General features: G+C 40.4%; 1 protein-coding gene across 3 annotated transcripts in view; it reads right to left on the minus strand.

The window, feature by feature from the left end:
- LOC109029975 (discoidin domain-containing receptor 2) overlaps positions 1-23,943 on the minus strand; it is a 259,641-nt gene that overhangs the window by 80,498 nt on the left and 155,200 nt on the right. For all 3 annotated transcript variants that reach the window (XM_072298023.1, XM_072298022.1, XM_072298021.1), the window contains exon 5: positions 19,029-19,131. In XM_072298023.1, the coding sequence (XP_072154124.1) occupies positions 19,029-19,131 (103 nt within the window). The remainder of the gene's footprint in view (positions 1-19,028; positions 19,132-23,943) is intronic.

Raw genomic sequence — 23,943 nt, forward strand, 5'->3', positions numbered from 1 at the left:
AAGGCGACGGGGACGTCCTGTGATGGGATGGCGGGCGTTGACGAGGAGATGTTGCGGAGTCAGTCAAGGTAAGTGAAACAAAGGTGTGCTTTTCCCCTAATCAAGCCCTTAAATTCACAAAACACTCCGTTCTGTTCATTCCGTTTTAGCTTTGGCCGGAAAATTTGGGAGAAAATGCTATTCCTGCACCGTTTTAGTTGGTCCCACGGACCAATGAGAGTCAAATAGTATAAAATTCGCAGTTTTCCTCCAACTTCTCGCGGAAATTAAAACGAAATGAGCGTTGGCCAGAACAAAGCTTTTCGTCAATAAGAGATGGTCTGCGTAACGGGAGAGCATAACTTTTATTCATTAACCTTGCTGTGCATTCTCAGAAAAGAGGGATCGTTTGTCGTTTCATCGGCAAATTTTGAGAAATATGTCAAGTTTTGGAACCTTTATCGAGTGATTGAAACAACCTTTTCTTCGGCTTTTAGAATCTCCCGCTCTTAGTAAAACCCTCTAAACATAACACCTTCCTATATTACTTTATTGAGCTTTTTTTAAAACGCGGTAACAAAAGCACTTTTCACTAATTTTCAACAGCATTCCGAACCTTTAAGTTTATCTTTAAGTATCAAACAAGGCAATGAGCGAACTTTACAGGACTAGAGTAGTGAAACATTCTTAGGAGGAAATGTCTCTGCGATGAACGTCACTTAACCGGTCCAGCAGATAAATCAAGTAGCCCCAAGATAAATTGGACATGAGACGAAAGGAGCCAAGAGGGAAAACTCCGCAAGGTGCACTTTTCGGGAGGTTGAGATGGGAAGCGGATGAAGCGAGACAAAAATATGCAATTACGCGCGTTGCTCCGAAGCCACAAACGGTGGTCCTCTCATGCATCCCATTCCAAACTCTGACGTCATCACGACTGCACAGTTAGCGGTTTGCCTCCTTGGAAGTTGTGAGTTTTGAGATGTTGCCATGTCACTCTCAAATTCTCGGAAATTCAGTTGCGTTAGTTGATAGTAGACGTCACAAACTTAAAAACTCGCCTATCTATCACAATCTACTCATATATCCCTCCGTAATTTGAAAATTTTTGGAAGATATTGTTAGCAAAAAACCCTGCAAAAACATTTTAAAATGTTTATGCGTTTGCTACTAACACTAAATTTGACAGTATTTTTCATTCCCCAAGTTTACCTGCGGTAATAACTTTTTGAATATTGATCGTGGAAATATGAAGCTTGGACGGATCCCGATTCACGATCGGCAAGTTAAATTTTTTTATGTACTTTCATTATTTGGTTGACGTGAAATTTAATACTGAAGAGTCAAGATATTGAGTATTGGCATCAACGTTCGTTTCATTTGATATTGAAGCACTGAGCAAGTCCATTGATGACATGCTGTGTTTATTGCAAACATGCCTTGTCAGTGGCGCGCCTTCAATTTCGCAAGAGACATCACGCACCACTACAAAGTTAGTTTAGTTGCGTGACCTAACCTAACCCAACTCCCATATGAACCGCAGGCGCATGACGGTCGTGGAGTGCAACTTTCGAGCTCGAATAATTTTTAACGAGACTCTTCATGAATATTTCTTTGTTTTACGATGTAATTTTGTTCTGCTGTTTTCTTCTGCGAAATTATAATGATTGAATGGTAACATTTATGTTACTTGAATCACTCCGGCCGAGTTAGGTTTATTTGCTTATTTTTAAAGAAAATCTTGAAAAATCACATGCATAAAAAGATAAAAGATTTTTATGGAAAGTTATTTGTAATTTACAACATTGGAAAACTGGAATTTTGTATAAAGTTGTCAAAATTCGAGAATCAAAGATGTTAGACGTAGCCTGAAATGCCATCTCGGTTTCTGCTCGATCAGTTTTTGTGAAGCTTAGTATCGGGAGGTATTTTTGGACCGGAAAACACAAAATTTTAGTCAAATTTTCAAAATTCTAAAATCAAAGATGACGAACGTAGCCAAAATTACTGCCTCAGTTCATGTTCAATTGCTTTTAATGATATTCTTGTTTTCGATAAATCCTTTGGATTGTTTGGGGGGGGGGGGGAAGATGTTATTCTTTCTTATTTTTCAAGAACACAATTTTTGTGATCAATAGATGTATTAATAACCTTATTGATCGCTACTTTTTTCTAGTTGTGTAAAATATGTTCTTCTTTCTTTTATATACTCAAAAAGAACAATTGCATAGTATTGATACAAATTTGAACCTACAACAAAGTAAATTTATGTTTAAGACTTCAAGCCCCGCTGATCGCTGACCACTTCTGAAAGACGGGTAGTTCACTTTGCGTTCCCTAACTTTTTTGCGTCCAACACCTACCAGTTTAGGACCGCGCAAAACACCACGAGTTGCGTTCTAGTCCTAAATCGGCAGATTTGGGATGCAAAAATGTCAAGAAACGCCAAATGACCTACTCTTTACGCATCTGCAGAGCAAACTCATTTTTTCCTGGTTTTCACGTATTTGATCATGCCTGAGGTATATTCTCTACATTTTGCGCGAGGAAAAGACCATTATTGCGTCAGTCTGACATTTTTGTGAACCTACCCATCACAACTTCAATAGTCGTGGCTACAACGACCGCTACCATACCCCGACAACAGTCTCCGAACTTGGCGAAACAGTGGAGTGATGAGCTAGAACGCTAATCTCGGCGAAACGTGGGGAGTGAACCTTTCCCTTTGAGTTATTGGTACGAATATTTGGGCAAAGGTGGAGGGGTTGTTTAAAGCAAGCGACGCTGAATGACGTGCTGCTCTCCGACGTAAGAATCCCGTAATTCCGATGAAAATCGTATGCATTTATGCTGTTCCTGCTCGTCACGACAGCGCGGGGGATGTCACGACTCACAACTCACGACTTCGGTTCCTCGAGCCGGAATGCGGTGACTTACGAAGGTAACTCTTGAAATTTGGCTTGCGCGAGCACTCTGAGTAATGGAGCCACCCTCCTCGGCGTGGCGATGGGGAATTTATGAGGCCATATTTTGAATTGATTCTGGACGGCTCGGTGATTGAGGGCTCTGATAGTTCGCGTAGGGAACATGCGGAACGAAAAAGGCATGCACGAATACTTGCGCTTCCGTGCTGAGTAAGAACGCCGTATGTAAATTAGGATGTTGTCAGATTTTTTTTATAAAATCATTTTTTCAAAGGGAGATGAAGTATTTTAGAATAAGTTGGAAGGTATATTCCCTGAAAAATTACAAGAAATACACGGAGAAAAAACCTCGTGTGTGGGACCCGAAGTTTAGGTCATATGGATCTCTGAAGTTTTCGGATTGAGTATCTGAACACTTCAGGTCTAGCTGTCGAGGTTCGGATCACACATTTGAAGCTCCAGTTCTTACATTTGAAGTATTTCAGATGTGAGAACCTAAGTTTTTTGGATGTGAGAACCGAAGTACTTCAGATGTAAGAACTGAAGCTTCAGATGTGTGATCCTCACTTCAGCATAGCTGGACCTAAAGTGCTCAGATGCTCAGTCCGAAAACTTCAGAGAACCATATGACCTAAACTTCGGGTCCCGCGCACGAATTTTTTCTCCGTGTACAGTGACAAGTTTCCCAAAAAATCGTGTTTTATCAAGAAAAATTGACAACGCCCAATATTTATACGGCGTTTTCCATCATGACAGAACAATACTTCACATCAGTGCTAGAGAAGAACGCATTTTGTAAAATATATTTGTTTTTGGAAAACTTTTAATTGATCTTAGTGGATATTTTCAGATACCTCAAATTCAATTACAAAAAAGTTTAATCGAACATTATTTCTCAGAAAAAACATCGAAGCATTTCAAAGAAAACTTTAAATGTTATTGGATGCAGTTTCGCAACTTCCTAATGTTTATAGAGATTTTTTCCTAGCATGACAATGCTTTATGGCACCACTTTTCTTTATTCGCTCATTTGACTTTCAATGGAGTGTGGTTAAATATAATTTTATGATATCACATTACCATTGACGAGATTTAGCTATAAAACGAACCATAGACTGGAAATCAGATCAAAAGATACTGTATCTGCAAACACGGCGCAAATAGTTCCGCCTCTTCATTTTAAACCCCACGGGCAGAAACAGGCTGCATGTAGCTGAGTTCCTTGCGATTTGAGCAAAAACTATTATACTAGGCCACTAATGGTGGAGAAAATCGAAGTAAAACTATATGAAATTTGCACCACCGTGGCGGAATGCAGGGAAAAAGATACCCTCCACTGGCATCTTGGCAATAGCCTTCAATTTCGACACACCAATAATAATTACTTCATCTATCTCCTAGTTGGCTTTGGAGCGGCGTGATATCCCTAACAATTCATTTCACAGAAAAACCGAAGTTTGGTAAATATTGCGCCACCTAAACCTGATCAGCCAACTAGTGAGTAGGTCATCGGCATACAACGGCGTATTACTGCACTCTTGTAGACGCTAATATGCGTTTCGCGTTGAGCAGCGACCGTACGGTGTTTGGTGCAATGCGTGAAGTATTCCTGCAGTCTTGTAGGCGCCATAACTGTCAACAAAGAGGCGATGACTGCTTTATAATTCGTCGTCTCCCCGATGAAGGAACGTAACTCCATTCCAAGGTTGCCAAATGGGCTCAATCAATTCCTTTATTTTACAAAAATGTACCTGCACAATTTGTATCCTAAATCTCTCTGATTTTTTCATTGAATCTGAGGGAAAATCCGATGGATCATCAGTTACAAATGCCCAAAAATCTCTCTGTTAATATAAAATTTGCGCGGGGAGAGGTGGCGACATTGGAATGGACTTACGTTCTTTCGTGAGGGAAACGACAGATTGTCCACAACGAAATTTGAATCCCCACAAGTAAATGTTTCTTTTCGTTGTCAAGATGTAGGTGGAGAATTTCTTCTTTGACTCTGCTCAAATGGCACTGATGTTTCTGCAAGAAGTATAGTACCTCTTGAGGCTCAAAAAGGGAATTATGACGGGTTCTACGTGGTTTCGCGGTTTCATTATCGCTAAAGCAAGTTACTAGTTTCGAAAGTATTGAATACATTCATAAGTCATTTTTTCAAAAATGATGGTGTAATTGCAAATAGACTCCTCTTGTAATAATGTCATAACTAAATACATTCATGCACCGTAATATTCCCTATTCTAGAGTACGGGAGAATTTGCCATCCCCATCCTTTAACAACAGAAAAAGTGTGCCGCTCTCTGATTGGTCGGCTATCATAGACCCCAAAGTTCGCCCAATGTAAACAAACTCTAGCCCCTCCACTCCTAGTTTCGGTCAATGTACGAGGGGCGTTCAATAAGTAAGTATCCCCCCTCTCTAAAATCCATTAGAATGGACCAATTTTAAAAAAACTTGGGTTCAAAATCTTCCTTAGGATATATTGAGTTCAACAAAACAAACCGCAACAAAATCGGACTATGTGCGGCCGAACGCGAGCCGTTTGAACGCGCCGAGGTGCTCGACGCTCCCGCCGAATCCGCGGGGATTTAAAGTCTCCGACAGGAGAAGAGCTTCTCTGCCAAAGCCTCAGTCGTTCATCACTGACGAAAAATCAAAGAAATTTTTGTAGAATAAGGGGCTTACCTTACTTCTCCACATAACCTGCTCGATCCAAGCAGGTCTGATACTGAGACTAAGAGAACACCTTTCGGATGCCATGCGCGTGGAAGTCTTTCAGCTGACCGGGGATGAAAGAGTGGACGGTTGACCTCCTCCACTGATTCAACATTAACGCCTCCGAGTCCAGATTTCAGATACGATAATATATGGCAAACCAGACCACCATTTATTCCCGTTTCTGAGAGAACACCTTTTGGATGCCACGCGCGTGGAAGTCTTTCAACTGACCGGGGATGAAAGAGTGGACGGTTGACCTCCTCCACTGATTTAAAATTAACTCCTCCAAGTTCAGATTTCAGAAACGGGAATAAATGGTGGTCTGGTTTGCCATATATTATCGTATCTGAAATCTGGACTCGGAGGCGTTAATGTTGAATCAGTGGAGGAGGTCAACCGTCCACTCTTTCATCCCCGGTCAGCTGAAAGACTTCCACGCGCATGGCATCCAAAAGGTGTTCTCTTAGTCTCAGTATCAGACCTGCTTGGATCGAGCTGGTTATGTGGAGAAGTAAGGTAAGCCCTTTATTCTACAAAAATTTCTTTGATTTTTCGTCAGTGATGAACGACTGAGGCTTTGGCAGAGAAGCTCTTCTCCTGTCGGAGACTTCAAATCCCCGCGGATTCGGCGGGAGCTTCGAGCACCTCGGCGCGTTCAAACGGCTCGCGTTCGGCCGCACATGGTCCGATTTTGTTGAAGTTTATTTTGTTGAACTCAAAATATTCTAAGGAAGATTTTGAACCCAAGTTTTTTTAAAATTGGTACATTCTAATGGATTTTAGAGAGGGGGGATACTTACTTATTGAACGATCCTCGTAAACAAACAAAATGGCTACAAAGTTTTAGAGGTGATTTTGGATGTGATAGACATTTTTTTAAATCCAACTTCTGAATTGAGTTCGAATCGAACTTTGATGGATATTTTTGCCGAACATTAGCCTTTGAGTGTGATTACCATTTTCAGAATAAGGGAGTTACGTGTGTCTATGGTTGGCAACCACCTTTTTCGTTTGGAGGCTTTCCACTGTTGTCGAGTTTAGACTTTGTCCGGAGGTGGCTACCGCCACCCATGATTCATATTTCTCATCCAATAATACGTGGGTCGGATTTGTTTCATTGGGCCAACTTTAGACCTCCATGCTAGCCTAAAACTGGTGGACCAATGAGAGAGCGGCACAGAGATGGCAATACTCTCCCGTATATAGGTACTCTACTCATTGCGACTTCCACACGGAGAAAAAAAACTCATGCGTGGGACCCGAAGTTTAGGTCATATGGATCTCTGAAGTTTTCAGATTGAGCATCTGAACACTTTAGGTCTAGCTGCCGAAGTTCGGATCATACATCTGAAACTTCAGTTCTTACATCTGAAGTACTTCAGATGTGAGAACCGAAGTACTTCGGATGTGAGAACCGAAGTACTTCGGATGTGAGAACCGAAGTACTTCGGATGTGAGAACCGAAGTACTTCAGATGTAAGAACTGAAGTTTCAGATGTATGATCCGAACTTCGGCAGCTAGACCTAAAGTGTTCAGATGCTCAATCTGAAAACTTCAGAGATCCATATGACCTAAACTTCGGGTCCCACGCACGAGTTTTTTTTCTCCGTGCATCCTTCAGGGCTAACTTTCGACCTGGAGGCTACAATGAAAAGCCGGGAGCAACACGGTGACCCAAGTGGCCGGGACCCGAGGCACTTGCGGTGCAAGTGCGCGGAATTCCATCAAAATGTCGTAAGGCGACGCTTTATTCGAGCATTAAAAGGAAATTAAAACGGACGGGCGCAGATTAGGGGTGGCTCGCAGGAGGCAGGAGGCAGGACAGAGGGATAAAAAGCTGGATGTGAGTGAGTGGAACGTTTATCGTCGGCAGTTAATTCATCTTGGTGAAAGTTGTAAAAATGATCATTAGACGACCTCCGCCCGGGCCCGCAGCTTGAGCCTTGAAAGCTCTTCCTCTTTCGCGGGTTGCCGGATCCTGTCATGAAAGGTGGAATTTTTTACATTACTCTAGAGTAGAGTACCTTTGTAGGGAGAGTATGGACAGTTCGATAATTTGGAGGTTAGGTTTGATCAGGTCATGTAGCTCTTAGGGCCCAAAAGGGGAGCCAACCTATGAACTCGAATTATCCAGTGGTACAAATTTTCACATTTTGACTATTTACACTGATCAAAAATTATAAAAACAGATTTCGCTTACATTTTCTCAGTTTTAAAGTTTTAATCCTTAAAGACGATTTTTGAGCACTTAAAGTTTTTTTGATGGCAAATTTAGTAAATCCACTTTTTTGAAAAGTGATCAAATTGGATTTTAAGTTCCGGGCAGGAAAAATTATCTGGTTCCCGATAGAATAAGATGTGAGCAATTATTTTGGAAAAATAGAACGTGAATTTGTATTTGATTTTACTTTAAGTCTTGAACACATCAGATTAAAACTTTGAATTGATTTTCTTCAAAATTATCACTGTCATAAAAATGCGAACTTCATACCGTCATAATGCCGGTTTTGCTTAACCTTTTTGGGTTCCAAAATTTACGAAGTTCTCCTGTACTTTCTTGTGTTACTGTCTCAGTTTTGAGTTCATGTGGACTAATATTTATTTTACCTTGGAAGGCTGAAGGTTAGAAAAAGCACTGATTTGTTAAGACAAGCCGACAATCATGCCTTTTTTCAGCTTAGGCGTCGCGGTCTCTCGGCCTTTTCTCGCCGAGTCAATTCAAAGCCGAGGTGTTCGAAAATCATTCATCAGTCTTCTTTTTCCTCAGGACTTTGATGGCGTTGCTCGGCCGAGCCTCGTTGTTTTTAAGCAGGCGTTGCGGTCATGTTTTGGATTTTTTCACTGTCCACTCATTGGATAGCGAGTAAACTTCTCATTTTTTTGTCAGTCATATCTATTCACTGTCGACTCTGCGGAAAGATCAGTGGCGTGGCGTGTTTTGCGATATATCGATTGTTAAGCCATTTAAACCAGGGAAGAGGATCGATAAACAGGGTGTTCGCAGCGAACACCTTAATAATCGTTTTTTAATGATAAGTTGCAGAGTTTTAAACCAACACCTTAAACTACAGCACTGAATAATACTGGAGATATGTGATGTGATGAAATTGGTGAATTTACGCGAAAAAGGACATTCTAATCTACGGAAGCAAAATTTGCAGTTTAGTGATTATCAATCAGTCAGGTTGAAAAGCCCGATATATATAGTATTTTGATGCAAACCTTCTCTTGTTCTGTGTAGAATATGCTCATAATAGTCCAATTCATTTTCTGCCAATATAGGTCGTAAACTTTCATTATTATTCGGCACCTCCTTTTACATTGAACACTGCAGATTGGACTTTTTAAGAGCTATTCATCGAAATTACGTTTTTTCAACTGGAAACTTCAAAATACCACAGCTGCGGATTGGCTCAATATGTTTGGTCATTTATGTTCCCAAATTTAATAAAGTTTTTTTATTTTTGGACTTCCAATAAATAAATTATTTATTTTTATGTACTTAAGTGCCCTCTCCTTAAGCGGTCACATAAGTATCATTAAAGTAATAATCACGTATCTAATGAAGTTGTAAATATCATTCGCGACAGGAACAATTATACCATAATATTCCATCTTACATAAGAGTCAGGGATCAACAGCCCCAACTATCTAATGCCCATCCACTCTAAAAATACTCGAAGCCGTCAAGTTTCGGTAGCATATTTTCATCATGAATCCTTAATCTTAATCCACGTCATGTCAAAGGCGGCGGGAGCGGTAATTCACCGAAGGTGACTGTGTCATTAGAGTGCAAAAAGTATCACGTAAATTACGAGAGCCCACCCGCGCCGAGGGGGGGGGGGGGGGGGTGAAAGAAAAGTTTAGAAGAGCCTTGTTCGGTGGCGCTGGAGAGGAGCCGTGTAAAAGACAGCCACGAGATGAAGTTTGAAAATCGTTAGGCGACTTTTTTTTCGCGCGCTCGACTCCAAATACGCCATAATATCATAATTAGAGAGCAGGTGTGCCGCATGTCATCCCACTAAATGTTTTATCTCTCGCCAGCGCCAACGAGAGTTCCTGGGGGGAGCGACGATGCCAGCTCTATTGATCATCCGAAGAACGGAGGGTTTTTCAAGGTGAGCATGCTGAAATTTCCGTTCGGGCAGATTTGGACCGAGTTCATCAGAAAGGAACCAACCCACATTTTCGATAAAATTGAGATGAGAATGTTTTTGAGTTTCTCCAGTTGCAAATTTACTTCTGCCACATTTAGTCTTTTTTTTATATAAGTTTATTGACAGAAAGCAATACAAAAATGTCACTACTATACCGAACAAGATCTTAGGTATCTATTGACTTAGATTAAATTTAGCTTAAAGTTATAAATAAAGATGAACGTATAATAGGTAACTAGTACCTATTATTAGGATTAATGGTATGTAATACCAAAATCATAAGTTTAAATTAGGACCAATATAAATTCACAAAAATATGTAAAAATATGGAAATGAAGCAAGACATTCATAACTATGGAGGAATAAAACTTCAAACCTCTTTTTCTCAGTTTCAACTGGATGTGGGTTGGTTTCTTTTTGATGAACTCGGTCCATTCGTATTTTCCTCCTTCAGAAATTATCGAAAGCTATTAAAACTGAGGGTTTTATTAACTACAGCTCCTTACCTATATTTATATTTCTTCGGACACCCTTAAATTCATTTTTTGAGAATTTTAGCATTTCTAAGTAACTCATTCTTTTAGCGTACGAACATGCATTATGCAAAGAGACGTCTCTTTGTTGTATTTTTTAGCATTTCGAATAAAGCGGACTGTAAGGTCGAACACTCAAACTACAGAGAAAAAAATTTCGGGGGACTAGAAATATTGGTTTAACTACCTAAGATCTCCACATCCGAAGAGACTCGGTGTTTCAAAATATTCTTTTTCCCTTATTTAGAGAATAAGATGGATATTTTTAGCTAAAATCCATTCCTTAGCCGCTATGCAGCCGAACTCCTAACCCAATATGTGTTTCCATCCATCCAACATTTTTTGGCACTTGCTGCCACCACTACCCCACACGGAGAAAAAAACTTCGTGCGTGGGACCCGAAGTTGAGGTCATATGGATCTTTGAAGTTTTCTGATCACGCATCCGAAAACCTAGGAGGTTCAGCTGCCGAAGTTCGGGGCAGACATCGAGGCACTTCGGTAAGTACCGGAGTACTTCAGATGTGTGACCCGAACCCTTCGGTATATATCGAAGTACTTCACATGTCTGACCCGAACTTCGGCAGCTGGACCTCAAGTTTTTAGATACGTGATCCGAAAACCTCAGAGATCCATATGACCTCAACTTTCGAATCCCACGCACGAAGTTTTTTTCTCTTTGAGGGCTGAATTTGTATCTAAACTTGGCAACAGGGTGTAAAAATTTTCCGGGGAAAGAAAGAACTCGGCGTTTTAAATAGAAGCGTACGTGCACCTATCTCGACGGAGGCAATAGAGTATGCTTAAATGAGTTTCGTTGATGCCACTTACATTTAGCAACGCTAACAGAGTAAAGAGTTCGGAGCTCCCCCCGACCATCGCCGACTCACCGTCTTCATTCCGCTTCTACCCCATTTATTCATTCATTTTGTGGCGTCTGCCCGGAACGCGGCGCCGCGTCTTGTTTTTGCACTCTTTGTCGTCGTGGCTTTTAAAGACAATGTCATCAAAACCACCATTTTCCCCGAAGTGGATGCTCAGCTTTTAATCTTATGGCGCGCCACCGGCGAGCACTCGTTCCGATATTGAAACGCATTTAGGAAAAGACGCAAGGAAAACCCTCCTTGTTCGAAGCTGAATTTCTCGTTTCGAAAAGTCATTCTCTTAGAGAAATCGTTAGTTTCTATCATTTTTTGGTCTGACAAGCTTCATTATTAAATGAAGGGTCCAAAACAAGGAACATATTGAGAGAAGTTTTTCGAAACCTAATTTTCTCGCGAAAATTCTGGATGCAGATTTTGGAACAGCGAAGAATATTAAGATCATTACGATCAACAGGTTTCTATTACCAGTATTAGCGGATTATATTCCCCACGGTTGATGAACAGCGGACTGATTTTTTAATATATAACTATAGAAAAAGAAGACCACGGGAAATTGGACTAATCCTATTGGTAGAAGAGGATGGTTTCAATGGGAGCAAGGTAAGTAATAGACTACCTATACCGGCAACTCATGAGAGAACCTAGAGCTAGTCTATACATCTATAATCTACCTTTTAAGGCCTACCCGTTTCAACCAATAGGATCGCTCCAATATCCCTTATTCTTCATTGTCTATTGCTTTGTCTATCAATTTCAGAGCCGCTAAAGTGATCCCTTTAAGTTGGCAAGCCCTGGAAAAATTGGCGATAGGAGAAGCTGCGTTTCAAAATACCATAGGAGTTCTTATAGCCGACTAAAGAAGACTATTGAAAATCATATAGCTGGCTGTAGAAAGCCGAGCAAATCATATAGCCGGGCTATACGAAGCTATAAAAAAGTATACAGTCGGGCTATAGTTCCTATCGCTGGACTTTACACTTTATCGCCTTTGGCTATAAAAGGCTATAAGAAATTGTGTAGAAATTCGTGTGCTTTGGAAATCATTAAGTTTGATACGGAACCACCTTAATATTTACAGAACACACATTATATTTTCCTTTAATACATATTTTTTTTTCTTCAATTAAAATGAGAATAATCCATACAGGATGTGCAAACATTTCAAAATCATGAGTTGAATAACGCTGACTCCGCCAGATTAAATATTAGAGCCTAACACAAAGCGGAGCGGCGACGCACTGGCGCCTACAAACCTAACAGGGATACTTCACGCATTGCGCAACGCGTGAAGTATCCCTGTTAGGTTTGTAGGCGCCAATGCGCGTTTCGAGCTGGCTGCCCGCCTGCTGCGCCGCAGCGTGCCACCCACGGCGCTTGAAGCAATACTATTTCACACCAGAGGTATTGCACAGTATCATACGAAACTGAAGGCGCTCTAATATATTAGGAATGGCAGACATCCATCAAAAGTACGGAGCTTTCCTCGCAAAATAAATCAAGATACTACGGCCCAAAAAGAGAGCAGTAGTCCAAAAACTCACCAAGTCCTAGCATCCGTATTTAGTAACGTTTAGCATTAACTTTATTGTCTGGCTGGTGCTTAATCGCCATTGGCTATAAAAGACTGTAAGAAATTGTACAGCCGGCTACAGAAGCTATTGGAAATCTTACAGCCGGCTTTAGGTCTATAGTATTTTGGAACACACATTCTACTGCCAATTTTTATCAGGGAAGCTGTGTCTCCTCAATTTAAATTTACGAATATTACAAAAAATCGATTCTAGGTGAGGCAGGCTATCTCGCTAAATATTGATTTTCTGTACATGCCTCTGAATGAATGAACTCCGCAGTGCTAACTTGCTGGTATTGTTACTCTTGATGACAAATCGACGGAGGAATCGACTCGCGTAGTCCAGCTTGACCGGATCACGAGGAGTTTGCAGAGGCAGTATCGGCGCAGATACCAGCATTCAAATATTTCCTCTTCGATGAGCACTGTCCGATACAAAGGGGTCTTTGTTTTAAAACAAACTCACGACGCAAAGTCCAGCGGAAGTGGGTCACATTACCAAGTAAAACACGGGCGAATAAACTTTCACCGTGAAGATAAGGACCCGTTTCGATGTTACGTGACACACTTATTCCGTTTTTTTCATCCACCTCTTTTCTTGTAACGCACTAATGACGTTAACTCCATAAATTGAAGATCACCAAAGAGAAAAGGCATCTGTAAGGAGAGTTTGGACGAAGCATTTCCGTGCAAGCAATATAGACAGTAACATTTCTCTATTAAATCAATATCTTTATTTTAGTGACATTCTGCAGTGACCATTCTCCCCTCATTTCTTCTTTTATTGAATAGTTACTCAGAGGGTACTCGGATAGTTTCCGTATAAAAAACATGTTTTATTTTTCCAGCAATTATGAATCATTCACCAACGCTTTACTTTGACGACCGAGGAGGTCCTAATACGTGTGTACGTAACAAGTGTTGTAACACGCACTGTAATACAAATTAGAGCCTCATTACTGCGTTATTTGGCGTTGGACTACCTTCTAAATCGTAGAGTAATTTTTATTGAAAATGTAAAATTACAGAAATCGCTTGATGAAAATTTTATGGGAAATGTCTTGAGTTATAGGAATTAGAAGGAGTATGTGGTTACTTTGAACTATTATTATGGTAATTGCTTGGAAAAATTTCTAAAAATTTTATGGCAAATTTCTTGATTCAAGAATTGGAAGGAGTATGTTAGTGCTATTTTCTTATCAGAAAGCATTCTGGTAAGAAAATATACGGCGTATAGTTGAATTGTAGTTATAAGGGTTACATGTGAGCATGAAGAAAATGTATTTTTGTCCACAAGGAAAAACATCGCTTCAGATCTTTTTTAAACTGATTTTTCTCCCGTGTGTCCCAATTTTCTCTGCATTCGAGCCCCGTAGTAACCCTACACACACTCAAAATTATACCTCCTCCAGAGCTGCCATGCTAAGGAAGAACGCCGTGCGAACATCTAAGAGTTGCCAAATTTCTCCGGATAAAACGTGCATTTTTGAGAAAAGCTATGCATAATTTTTCCTGAAATTTTTAGATATTTTAGTTTAGATAAGGTACAAAATTGTTTGACAAATTCGGGGAAAAATACCCGACAGTTTCCTTGAAAACTAGTATTTTATTGATGGAAATTCGGCAACGCCTGAAGGCTCATATGGCGTTTTTCCTTAGCACGGCAGAGAGACCGCGCGTATAATATAAGCATGAGGAAAATTTGTTTTTGTCTACAAAGAAAAACATCGCTTCAGGTCTATTTTAACCTGATTTTTCTCCCGTGTACACATTCAAAATTATACCTCCTCCAGAGCTGCCATGATAAAGAAGAACGCCGTATGAACATTCAAGAGTTGTCAAATTTCTCCGAATAAAATGTGTATTTTTGAGCAAAGTTATGCATAATTTTCCTTGAAATTTTTAGATATTTCAGATTAGATTAGGTACAAAATTGTTTGACAAATTTGAGGGAAAATATCCAACAGTTTCCTCGAAAATTTGAATTTTAGTGGTGGAAATTCGGCAACACCTGAAGGTTCATACGGCGTTTTTCCTTAGCACGGCAGAGAGGCCGCGCGTATTGAGCCTATTTAACGGGCCGCCAACCACGCGTCCTGAAAATCCGAGATGAGCACGTCGCCAGTGGCGTGGCGTGAATTGCGATATATCGATTGTTATGCCATTTAAACCTATGGTAAAGAATCGAGTATTAAAGTGTTCGCTGCGAACACCCTGTTTATCGATCCTTTTCCATAGGTTTCAATGGCATAACAATCGATATATCGCAAAGCACGCCACGCCACTGCACGTCGCAACCCCCGGTGATCTTCAATTTGCTGATCATCCGAAAATTCGAAAAGCAGCCAGCGCTGCGTCTCAATAAACATTAAATGCCGGAAACTTCGGGAGCGAGGCATGCTGTGTGTTTATCTTGAGAGTGAACATAAAATTAACATTAGCGGCTTGAAGAAGCCCCGGAGAAGCCGGCACGGCGGGCGGGCGGGGGAGTGAGGGGGGGAGAACGGAAAGGACAAGGCGTAGTATTTGATTCTTGGCGATGTGAAACGCTCACTACTAAAACAATTACCGGGTACATTAAAACAACTCAGGTGGAAATATCACGAGAATATGTTTCCACCGAGACCGAGAACATACCCTCGCCTCGACGCTGTCACGTTTCGCGAAAAAATAGGACGGGTCCGACTCGAAAATATGTTCGCTGGGAAGAGTTCCCCCGAAGCTCCTTTATCGTCACCTTCTGGCCAAAGTGTCACACGCGCCGTACAATGTTTGAAAATTCCATTGTTTTACAGATAAATTTTTGGTTGAATGGAGATGTAGCATGTGTGAGGAATTTGCGATTTGACTGTTGATTTTTATGTAAAAGTTTGCGAGAAACACGATGGTGCCACTGGTTTTCTCTGAAATCAACTTCCAAGCTCAAAAAAAGTTCTCTAGTTGAGGCCAAAATGGAGTGGATATCCCACGCTATCCTGAGAGTCCATCTCTACATCAAGACAAACTCTCCATGCAAAGATTCCCTATCTTTGCATCTCAACGGTTTGCAACAGCTTAAGGACCCGACATTTCTACTATTGTCTAAACTGGGATAAAGGGAGCCATTGGATATCGCACTAAACGGCTAACGCTTAATATGGCTTATTAAGGCTATTAGGGGATTGAGGGTTTTATATGGTTTTAATTCAGCTGGGACAATCGATTTATGAATTTTTCGTTTCTTTCATAGTTTTGGTTTTTCTGCCTCGTTAACTCTTTGTTCCAGTGAAGTGCAGTATACTCTCATTTAAGAGCAATTTTTAGCTTTTGAAGTCCAAAACTTCAGGAAAATGGGGGACAAAGGATCGTCTTTAATTCATTGAAATAGGTGATAGATCAAAATGTCCAGAAAAACAATGGTCAAGAGTCAAAAAATGTCCAATATAAGAAAAGTCCAACAATACAAAATTTCCAAGTACCTGGAATATCCAATGCGGTGCCATCGCCAAAATCAAAATTGCCCAAATGTTTGGTTACTGTAAGCCATAGGTAATTACGAGTAATATAAACATTTACTTGTTGGAGGAAAGTCAAATTATTTCACATTTCGGTACTTATATATTTGACCATAATACCGCTATTGGACATTCCATATATTTGGACATGCTTTGGATTTGGACTTTTTTGACTTTGGAAATTTATCTTCGGACATTTTGTCCTACTATCTCAAAGAATATAAGTATATTTATTTACAAGGAAGGTGGAGAAATGGTGCTGGGTCCACACCTTTTCGTGGTAGATGGCGCGAGGATCAAATTTTTGTGTCATGCCGGGGTCATATCCATGACGGCGTTTTAATACCGTCTTGGATTTTGCGGTATGTTAAGTTGGGTTCACTGCCGAATGTGATCTGCTGATGAGGTCTAAAAAGGCCCAAACCGGTATAGATCTCTCGGCGTGACTCCAACTTAATATTCCAATGCAGACTGCCTGAGCCGAACACTCTCCCCCCTCAGTTACATACAGGTACGCATTAGAGTTCAAAAAATTAAATTTTGACTCTGATTTTAATATTTGGAATTTCTTGGCTTTGTTATCCCCACGAAATGGTGTGGACCCAGCACCATTTCTCCACCTTGTTACATACAGTTCGGGCCACTTCTTAGTGTTTCATTTTCATTTATTTACAAGCGTTATGCGGCATCATCGCGACCTTTTGCATACTTGGGCTGGTCGCACGCGAGTTAGGAAAGACGAGAGAGGCGCTTAATAAAATCGTTGCCACACCCCGCTCAGCGCTCCGGTTGAATCTCGGAGTCTTAATCTTTTTAATGCGCATTTTCCGCCCCCTCTTTCCTCTTCGTGCTTTTCTGTACGGCAATGTGAGCCGAGCTACTTATTACACAACAGAACAAAGATGTTTCGAGTATTCATACGAGTATTTCATCACTTAAAAGATGTTAAGGCAGCGAGCTTTCGACAGGTATGCAGATTTTGAACTGTGTAAGTACGTTCGAAATAATTTTGATATAAGCTGCATAACTGATTTATTGACTTCAGCGATTACTTACTTATTCGTCAATTTTTCTCGATCCAATGTGTCAGATTGATAACCAGCATTTTTAGACACTGAGTTACATCCAGAGCAAAAGGCGTGATACAAATATTTCAACTCCAAAGTGGCATAACCACATACTGAAGGAGTTTTTCATTTCTCGCTCGGATCGGACACCGCCTGGTAGGAAATGACGCACGTAACGAAGGAACGTAGCAGAACTATTGAAATGATTTTTTCAAAATGGAACTGAAATTTCTGACTCATGCATGAAAACACCTATCTGCATGAAGAAACTAACAGTTCAAGTTGCATCGAAAGAGCTAGACATTTTAGTTCCTAAAATTGCAAAATTAGGTCCAAATTACATGCATCTGCCCATCGTGAAATTGAATTATTTCAGTCAATTTTGCAACTTTAGAATGAAGCTACATTCCTTAGTCTTGGCAACGGAGAATTGAAATACATGGTTTTGCAGTCGAGCCTTCGCACAATGGTACGAGTCCAAGGGAGAAGTAGAACATGGTCGGGAAACTTTCGTCGTCTAAATCTACGTTAATAGAGGACCTTAATGTTTAAAAACTATTATTTTAAGGTAACATTTCCTTTAATAAGTATCACTTATAATTTATAATACGAAGGAATAAGCATCATAATTTGGATTATGTAGCATCACGTCCAAGATATTGGACTCCATGCTCACCTTTGATATCCAATGTCACACGATGTTCATAGAAAATCGCAAACTTTTCTTATCTAATCTAACCATAGAACCTAACCTAACCTGACTTAACCTAACCAATGCACACTTTTCTACCAAGATACAGTTTTTTGGTCATTATTTTAAATAAATTGTCTTGATAAATTTTTGCATCCCATGCTCACCTTTGTCAGAGAATATCTGCATCCCTTAATTTTGGACGTTATGCTGGCTTCGATTTTCGAAAAAATGCTTTTTCATTAAAGTGAGCATGCATGGAGTCGAAGATCTTTGACGTGATGAGCAGCCGAGTATCATACTGCCGTGCTAAGGAAAAACGCCGTATGAGCCCCCGTTGCCAAATTTCCTTCAGTAAAAACCGAATAAACTGGGAAAATGGTGATTATTTATTTCCAAAATTTTCACATAATTTTGTACGCAATTTAATTTAAAATATCTGAGAGTGTAAAGGAAAAATATATATGCATAATTTTCCTAAAACATGAAGGTTTTACTCGGGGAAATTTGGCAACTCTTGAATGTTTATACGGCGTTTTTCCTTAACTCGGCAGTACATAGGTGAGCATCATAGAGTACATAGAGTCGTAATGCAAGTGGGGCTGGCGCCACTTTTGAGCATTTTCTAGGTCCCGAATTGCGAGATTTCTGTGCGGCGCCGGGTCCCTTTTTCGATACATAATCGATTGTTTGCGATACACGGGGACCCGGCCATATTCCACACCGCCATTTTGGATCGAATATGTATCGAAAAAGTGACCCCGCACACGGGGCTCGCAACTCGTCGAGCAGAACATGACGTCAGCTCTCCCACTTACATTACGACTCTGTGTACTCTACGGTGAGCATGGAGTCCAATATCATGGACGCAATGCTGCATTGCCAAAATTTACAATTACAGTCAGAAATTTCATGATCAACGTCTCCCTAAGGCTCGACCTACCGTGCGTCGCTTCTGGCATGAATATTTCATCGGGAAGCAGAGAGAGGAGCAATTAAATGGCTTACCGTCCGTTCTTGGGGCCGACGTTGGGCACGTAAGATGAGCTGGCTGTAACGAGGGCGTCCGAAATGGCTCCCGACTCCATGCCCAGGGGACCGCTGCAGTTTCCTGGAAGCAGAAAAATCCCCGATTCGGTGAGTTCCTTGCCTCTGCCACCCAACCCTCCGCCCCCCTACCGACGTCGAGCGACGGGAAAGCAATCACGTAATGTAACACTTTCGGATTAGCAACCGAACAATTGAACAATGGAGGGGTTTTTGACGAACGGCCCCGCTTCCGTCGCTCCGCGGCCTCGAATCGCTGCGCTGAGGAAAAACGACGTAAGAGTGTCTAGATGTTGCCGGATTTCTTCGGTAGCTATGGTATGGAGACTGAGGTGAAATTAGCGACGCCGAGAGAGCCGCCGCGTGCTCCCAGCCCGAAACGCGCACGCGCACTAACGCCTACAAACCTAAGGGGCTACTTCACGCATTGCGCAATGCTTGAAGTATCCCCTTAGGTTTGTAGGCGCCAATGCGCGTTTCGAGCTGGTAGCATAAACTTACCCACATTTGGACCGCGTTTAACGGAAAGGAACCAAGCCACATCAGCTATTGCCAAATATAACTGGGCAATTTAATTTTTTACGAGAGAACGTTTCTGTGGATTCCTTTGAAATTTTAAGGAATTTGCTTCGTACTATGGAGAAAATCCGCTGAAATCCGCACAACCGGTTTCATGTAAAAAATTGAATTGCCAAATTAAATTTGGCAATAGCTGGTGTCGCTTGGATCCTTTCTGTTTAACGCGGTCCAATTTCGAACACAATTACGGATATCTTTTTGAAAAATATTAGAGAAATTTGGATTTGATTACGTGTAAATTTCTTTGAGAAACCAAGTCTGGTAAAAATTAGCCAATTTTGCTGAAATGATATTTGTAGAAAATTTGGAGTGTCGGTCGGTCCATATATTGTGTATTAAGGTGTGTGAGTTCGTGGCTCGATCCATCGGTGAACTAGAATATACATACATACATTGAAAATATGTGACTGTCAAGCTATTCATTTTTGCTATTTGGATTGTATTTTGGGATTAAGGACTGCAATGTCTGGCTCAGTTAAGAGACAACGTATGTATCATTAGTTTCTCTATGTCTATACGTGTTTTTAAGGATGAGCCAGAAATTTTAGTTCCCAATTACAAAATCTGTCATATAAGATATGAAGACAGCATAAGGACTGCTTCAATCTTTGATTTCCTGATGAGAGTTGGGCCAGACATTGACGCACATTATAATTTACTCCAAAAATTATTCCCGTCGAGTTTTTCTTGTATGACAAATATTCTACGACTCCGAGGTCTTTGATTTTTCAAAAAGTCGTTACGATGCATATCAAACTATTCAATGATGAATATTCTTGAAAGCAATAAGAAAACATTCCAAAATAAACCTCAACCTGAAATCCTTATACGTAGAATGAAAACAGATTTAGCAAACGAAGATCCAGAAATAACATAGAAACAATTTTTTTCTATTTTTTGTTAAGAGTAAAAAGTAGCGCGTAAGTATGACGACGTAGCATCAGCAAGGAGAGTAACAGCAAACGATACAACGCGGCGCTTTGCTTTCTCATTACGGTAGAAAATGATGAAATCCATTCCATTCAATCAACGCGCACCGAACCTATTCAATCAGTGCACTCCAAACGAATGTGCAAGCATAAGATTTCCAACAACTGTTTTTTTTAGCGTTTCTTATGCATCGATCACTGTGATTGAATCGATTTTTTTTTAAATTTAATTTCAGATTGCTGTAGTTTGAATTTCCGCCATTTCAAGGAGCAATATCAGCCAGAAAACTATTCGATAACTCTCACATTATTATATTATGTTATTTTCGAGTTGTTGATATTCCGGTTATGGACTTACTCATAATTCAACGTATTTCTGTAAAAAGGAACTGTGTGCATTATGACGTGAGCCCTGTTATGCATATATTCTTATGGGTCTCAGGGCTCATGTCTTGATGCACATAGTTCCGTTTGACAAAAATACGTCCAATATATTGCATGAAAATTTTTTTTGAAATTTTCTTAAAAAGTGAAAATGTCTAATATTGACACTACAATTCCTCAAAATAATTTCTGAAAATAAGACACACAATACATTTAAAATAAACTGAATATAATTTATTTAATACCTATTTATACGATATTCTTTTTTTTAATATCTGCGATTCTTTTCAACTCAGCGACATTATGAACGTACCTAAAGTGTCCTGTGCGTCTTTGTCGGCACTGATAAAATAGAAAGAAAAGACAGTGTTCATTTTTAAAAAGAGGAGAGAACTTGGAAGTCGGTCCTAACAAATTGGAAGAGTAGTCAGAAAAGATTAAAGGCGAAAAAAGTAAAGGCAGTTCTATATAGTCGTTCACTTTTAGGGACGCCCAGACGCTAAACCCGTTTAACGCTCGTTTTCTTTAATCGTCACCACGTCCTTGGCTCACGAGTTTTCGGCCTTTAAGTCTTCTCTAAAATAAACGGTTCAATTGAGTCTTCCTCGAAAGAACCTCAAGTCGGCTGGGTGGCTGCGAAGGCCGAATTGCGAACTTCCAATGAATTGACACAACTAGGGACGCAGCGACGGTTTTGTTGCATTCTTAAGTGTCGGATTTGTCAATGGGGAGCCCTCAGCGCCACCCCAAGCTTAATCTTCCACACAAAGCAAAAACCGCGCATGCCCTACAGAGTTTTCGTTTGACTTAAGCTGAATTCACTTAGCCAGGCGGTAATCCAGAAAAAGGAATTTTCGCGGCGTCTGAAGAAGCTTGGTTTTTGTCGGCGAAAAACAGTTGCGTGTCGTGCTTTACGATGAATCGATCGATCTGCCATTGAAACCCATAGAAAAGTATCGATTGTCAGAGTGAGCCTTACTAATCGATTCTTTACCATAGCTTCAAGTGGGAGTAAATCGATAACCGATTAACACGCTTCGCTACTGAAAAGAAACTTAAGAGGCGGGAAAATCGGGTGGGAACGAGGGAAACATCGAGGCAAAAAAATGCCACTGTGAACGAGGGAAATATTTTTTTTCGTGTAGATTATGACACAAAATGAGTTGTTTTTTCGTTGGAATGTCGCACCCGCGGAGGTCCTTAAAATTCTCGGCAGCAGGAAGCCGTGGGCGACCCTTTCGGAAGTTTTATTGAAATGATGCAGACCCCTTATTTGAGACGATGCGAGAAAAATGTGTTCAGAATTAACTTTGTGTGCGGTTTATGAAGAGAGACTTCTTTATTTAAATTGAGAGGGAAGCAAGGGGGGACGAAAAAACACTTCGAACCAGAGCTTTTCAGTGATTTTACTTCTGTTGGTGGCCCGAGTGGTCGCTTGCCTTCTTATCAAAGGATGTGAAAGCGCAGTTCAAAGCTATGTGAGAACTTTAAAACATAAGATAAGGATCCATATTTTTAACGATTTCTTTCAATACTCATAGACAAAATTTTCGTAAACGTCACGTTTTTCTGAACGTGTTTAAGATTGCTCTACAAATTTATGTTCAAAACTTCTTTACAGCCACTTATATTATTATTTCTAGATTTCCAAATGACGTCTCAAGGTCCCTAAAACTCAAATCATTTCGACAATATTAGATATTTTTTTATTTAAAAAAAATTCTGGTTTGGCTTGAAATAATTCTGAAATTACGATGGAAGTATAAATGACAAAGCAAGAGATAAAAAGTGAATGACACATCTCGATTTATATAAAAAAACCTAACTCCAGTTGTGAAAAACAATCATCCGGGCAAGTTATGATATATTTACTAACACATAAAACGAAGGACATTGGAATTCATTCGTTGGAATTTTAAACATTTCTCTCACCAGAAGACTTTATTTTCTCCATTTTATGCGATTTTAAAGCGCATCAGCGGGCTGATTATTGAAATTGATAGACAAAGCGATAGGCAAAGAAGACATTGGGAGTATGGAGCGATCCTATTGGTTGAAAGGGGTGATTCCAATTGACTAAGGGAGAAAATGATGGACTAACTGTGGGGTCTTTCGTGGGTTGTCGTTAGTTACTCTATTACCTACCTGTTTTGTCCATTGCAACCACCCGCTTCTACCAATAAGATTCCTCTGTTTCCATTTCGTCTTTTTTGTCTATAAATGTCAATAATCGGCCTGCTGGTATGCAACCAGCTTAACTACTTTTGAGGAATCTTAGTTTGAGGTTATTGCCTACCATATAAATAAGTTTCAAGCTAAAAGCTTAAATTTTTTTTTTTCAGAGGGGTTGGAATGTAGAAAATCCCTTCATTAAACGGAGAATGGCTCAGTCCGTATTTTATCAGAGAAAATTCGGGAGCGTCCGAAAGTATTTAGAAGCTGTTTTTCCCCAACGCGGCAGAATTGAGTTCCCGCTTTTCCTGGTGGGATAAAGTGGCGAAATATGAGCCGCACAACATGGTCGGCCAGTTTTTATTGGTAATGAAAGAGGCGTATAAGTCTAGACTCCGAGCGCAACAGGGACTCCGATACGGCTCATGAATAGCTCCCCTCCATAAACGCACTCGGTGTCTTTCGGAAATTGATTTTTATCGAGTCCCTGGACTGCGGTTTCGCGGCCTCGAGAGGGATGTTAATCTTGGTTAGGTGCTAGACGTGCCTACCTCGCCCTTCAATTCCACCCTCAGCCCCTGGCTCCCGCCAGAGAGAGATATTTACTCATTCGTCCGTCAGAATCGGGAAACCGAAGTTATGCATCCCGACATTCGAGTGTAAATGTAATACATTTTGTGATAAGAACTTAATATTTCTGATTCATTTTAAAAGAAAAATATCGCCGTTTCCAAAACAAAGAAACGTATCTCCGTTCCAAGGTTGCAAAATATACTCTCTAAATTCTATTTTTCACATCAATATGATGGCAC

Source organism: Bemisia tabaci, chromosome 3 (assembly GCF_918797505.1).
Source record: "Bemisia tabaci chromosome 3, PGI_BMITA_v3".
Taxonomy (NCBI): Eukaryota; Metazoa; Arthropoda; class Insecta; order Hemiptera; family Aleyrodidae; genus Bemisia; species Bemisia tabaci.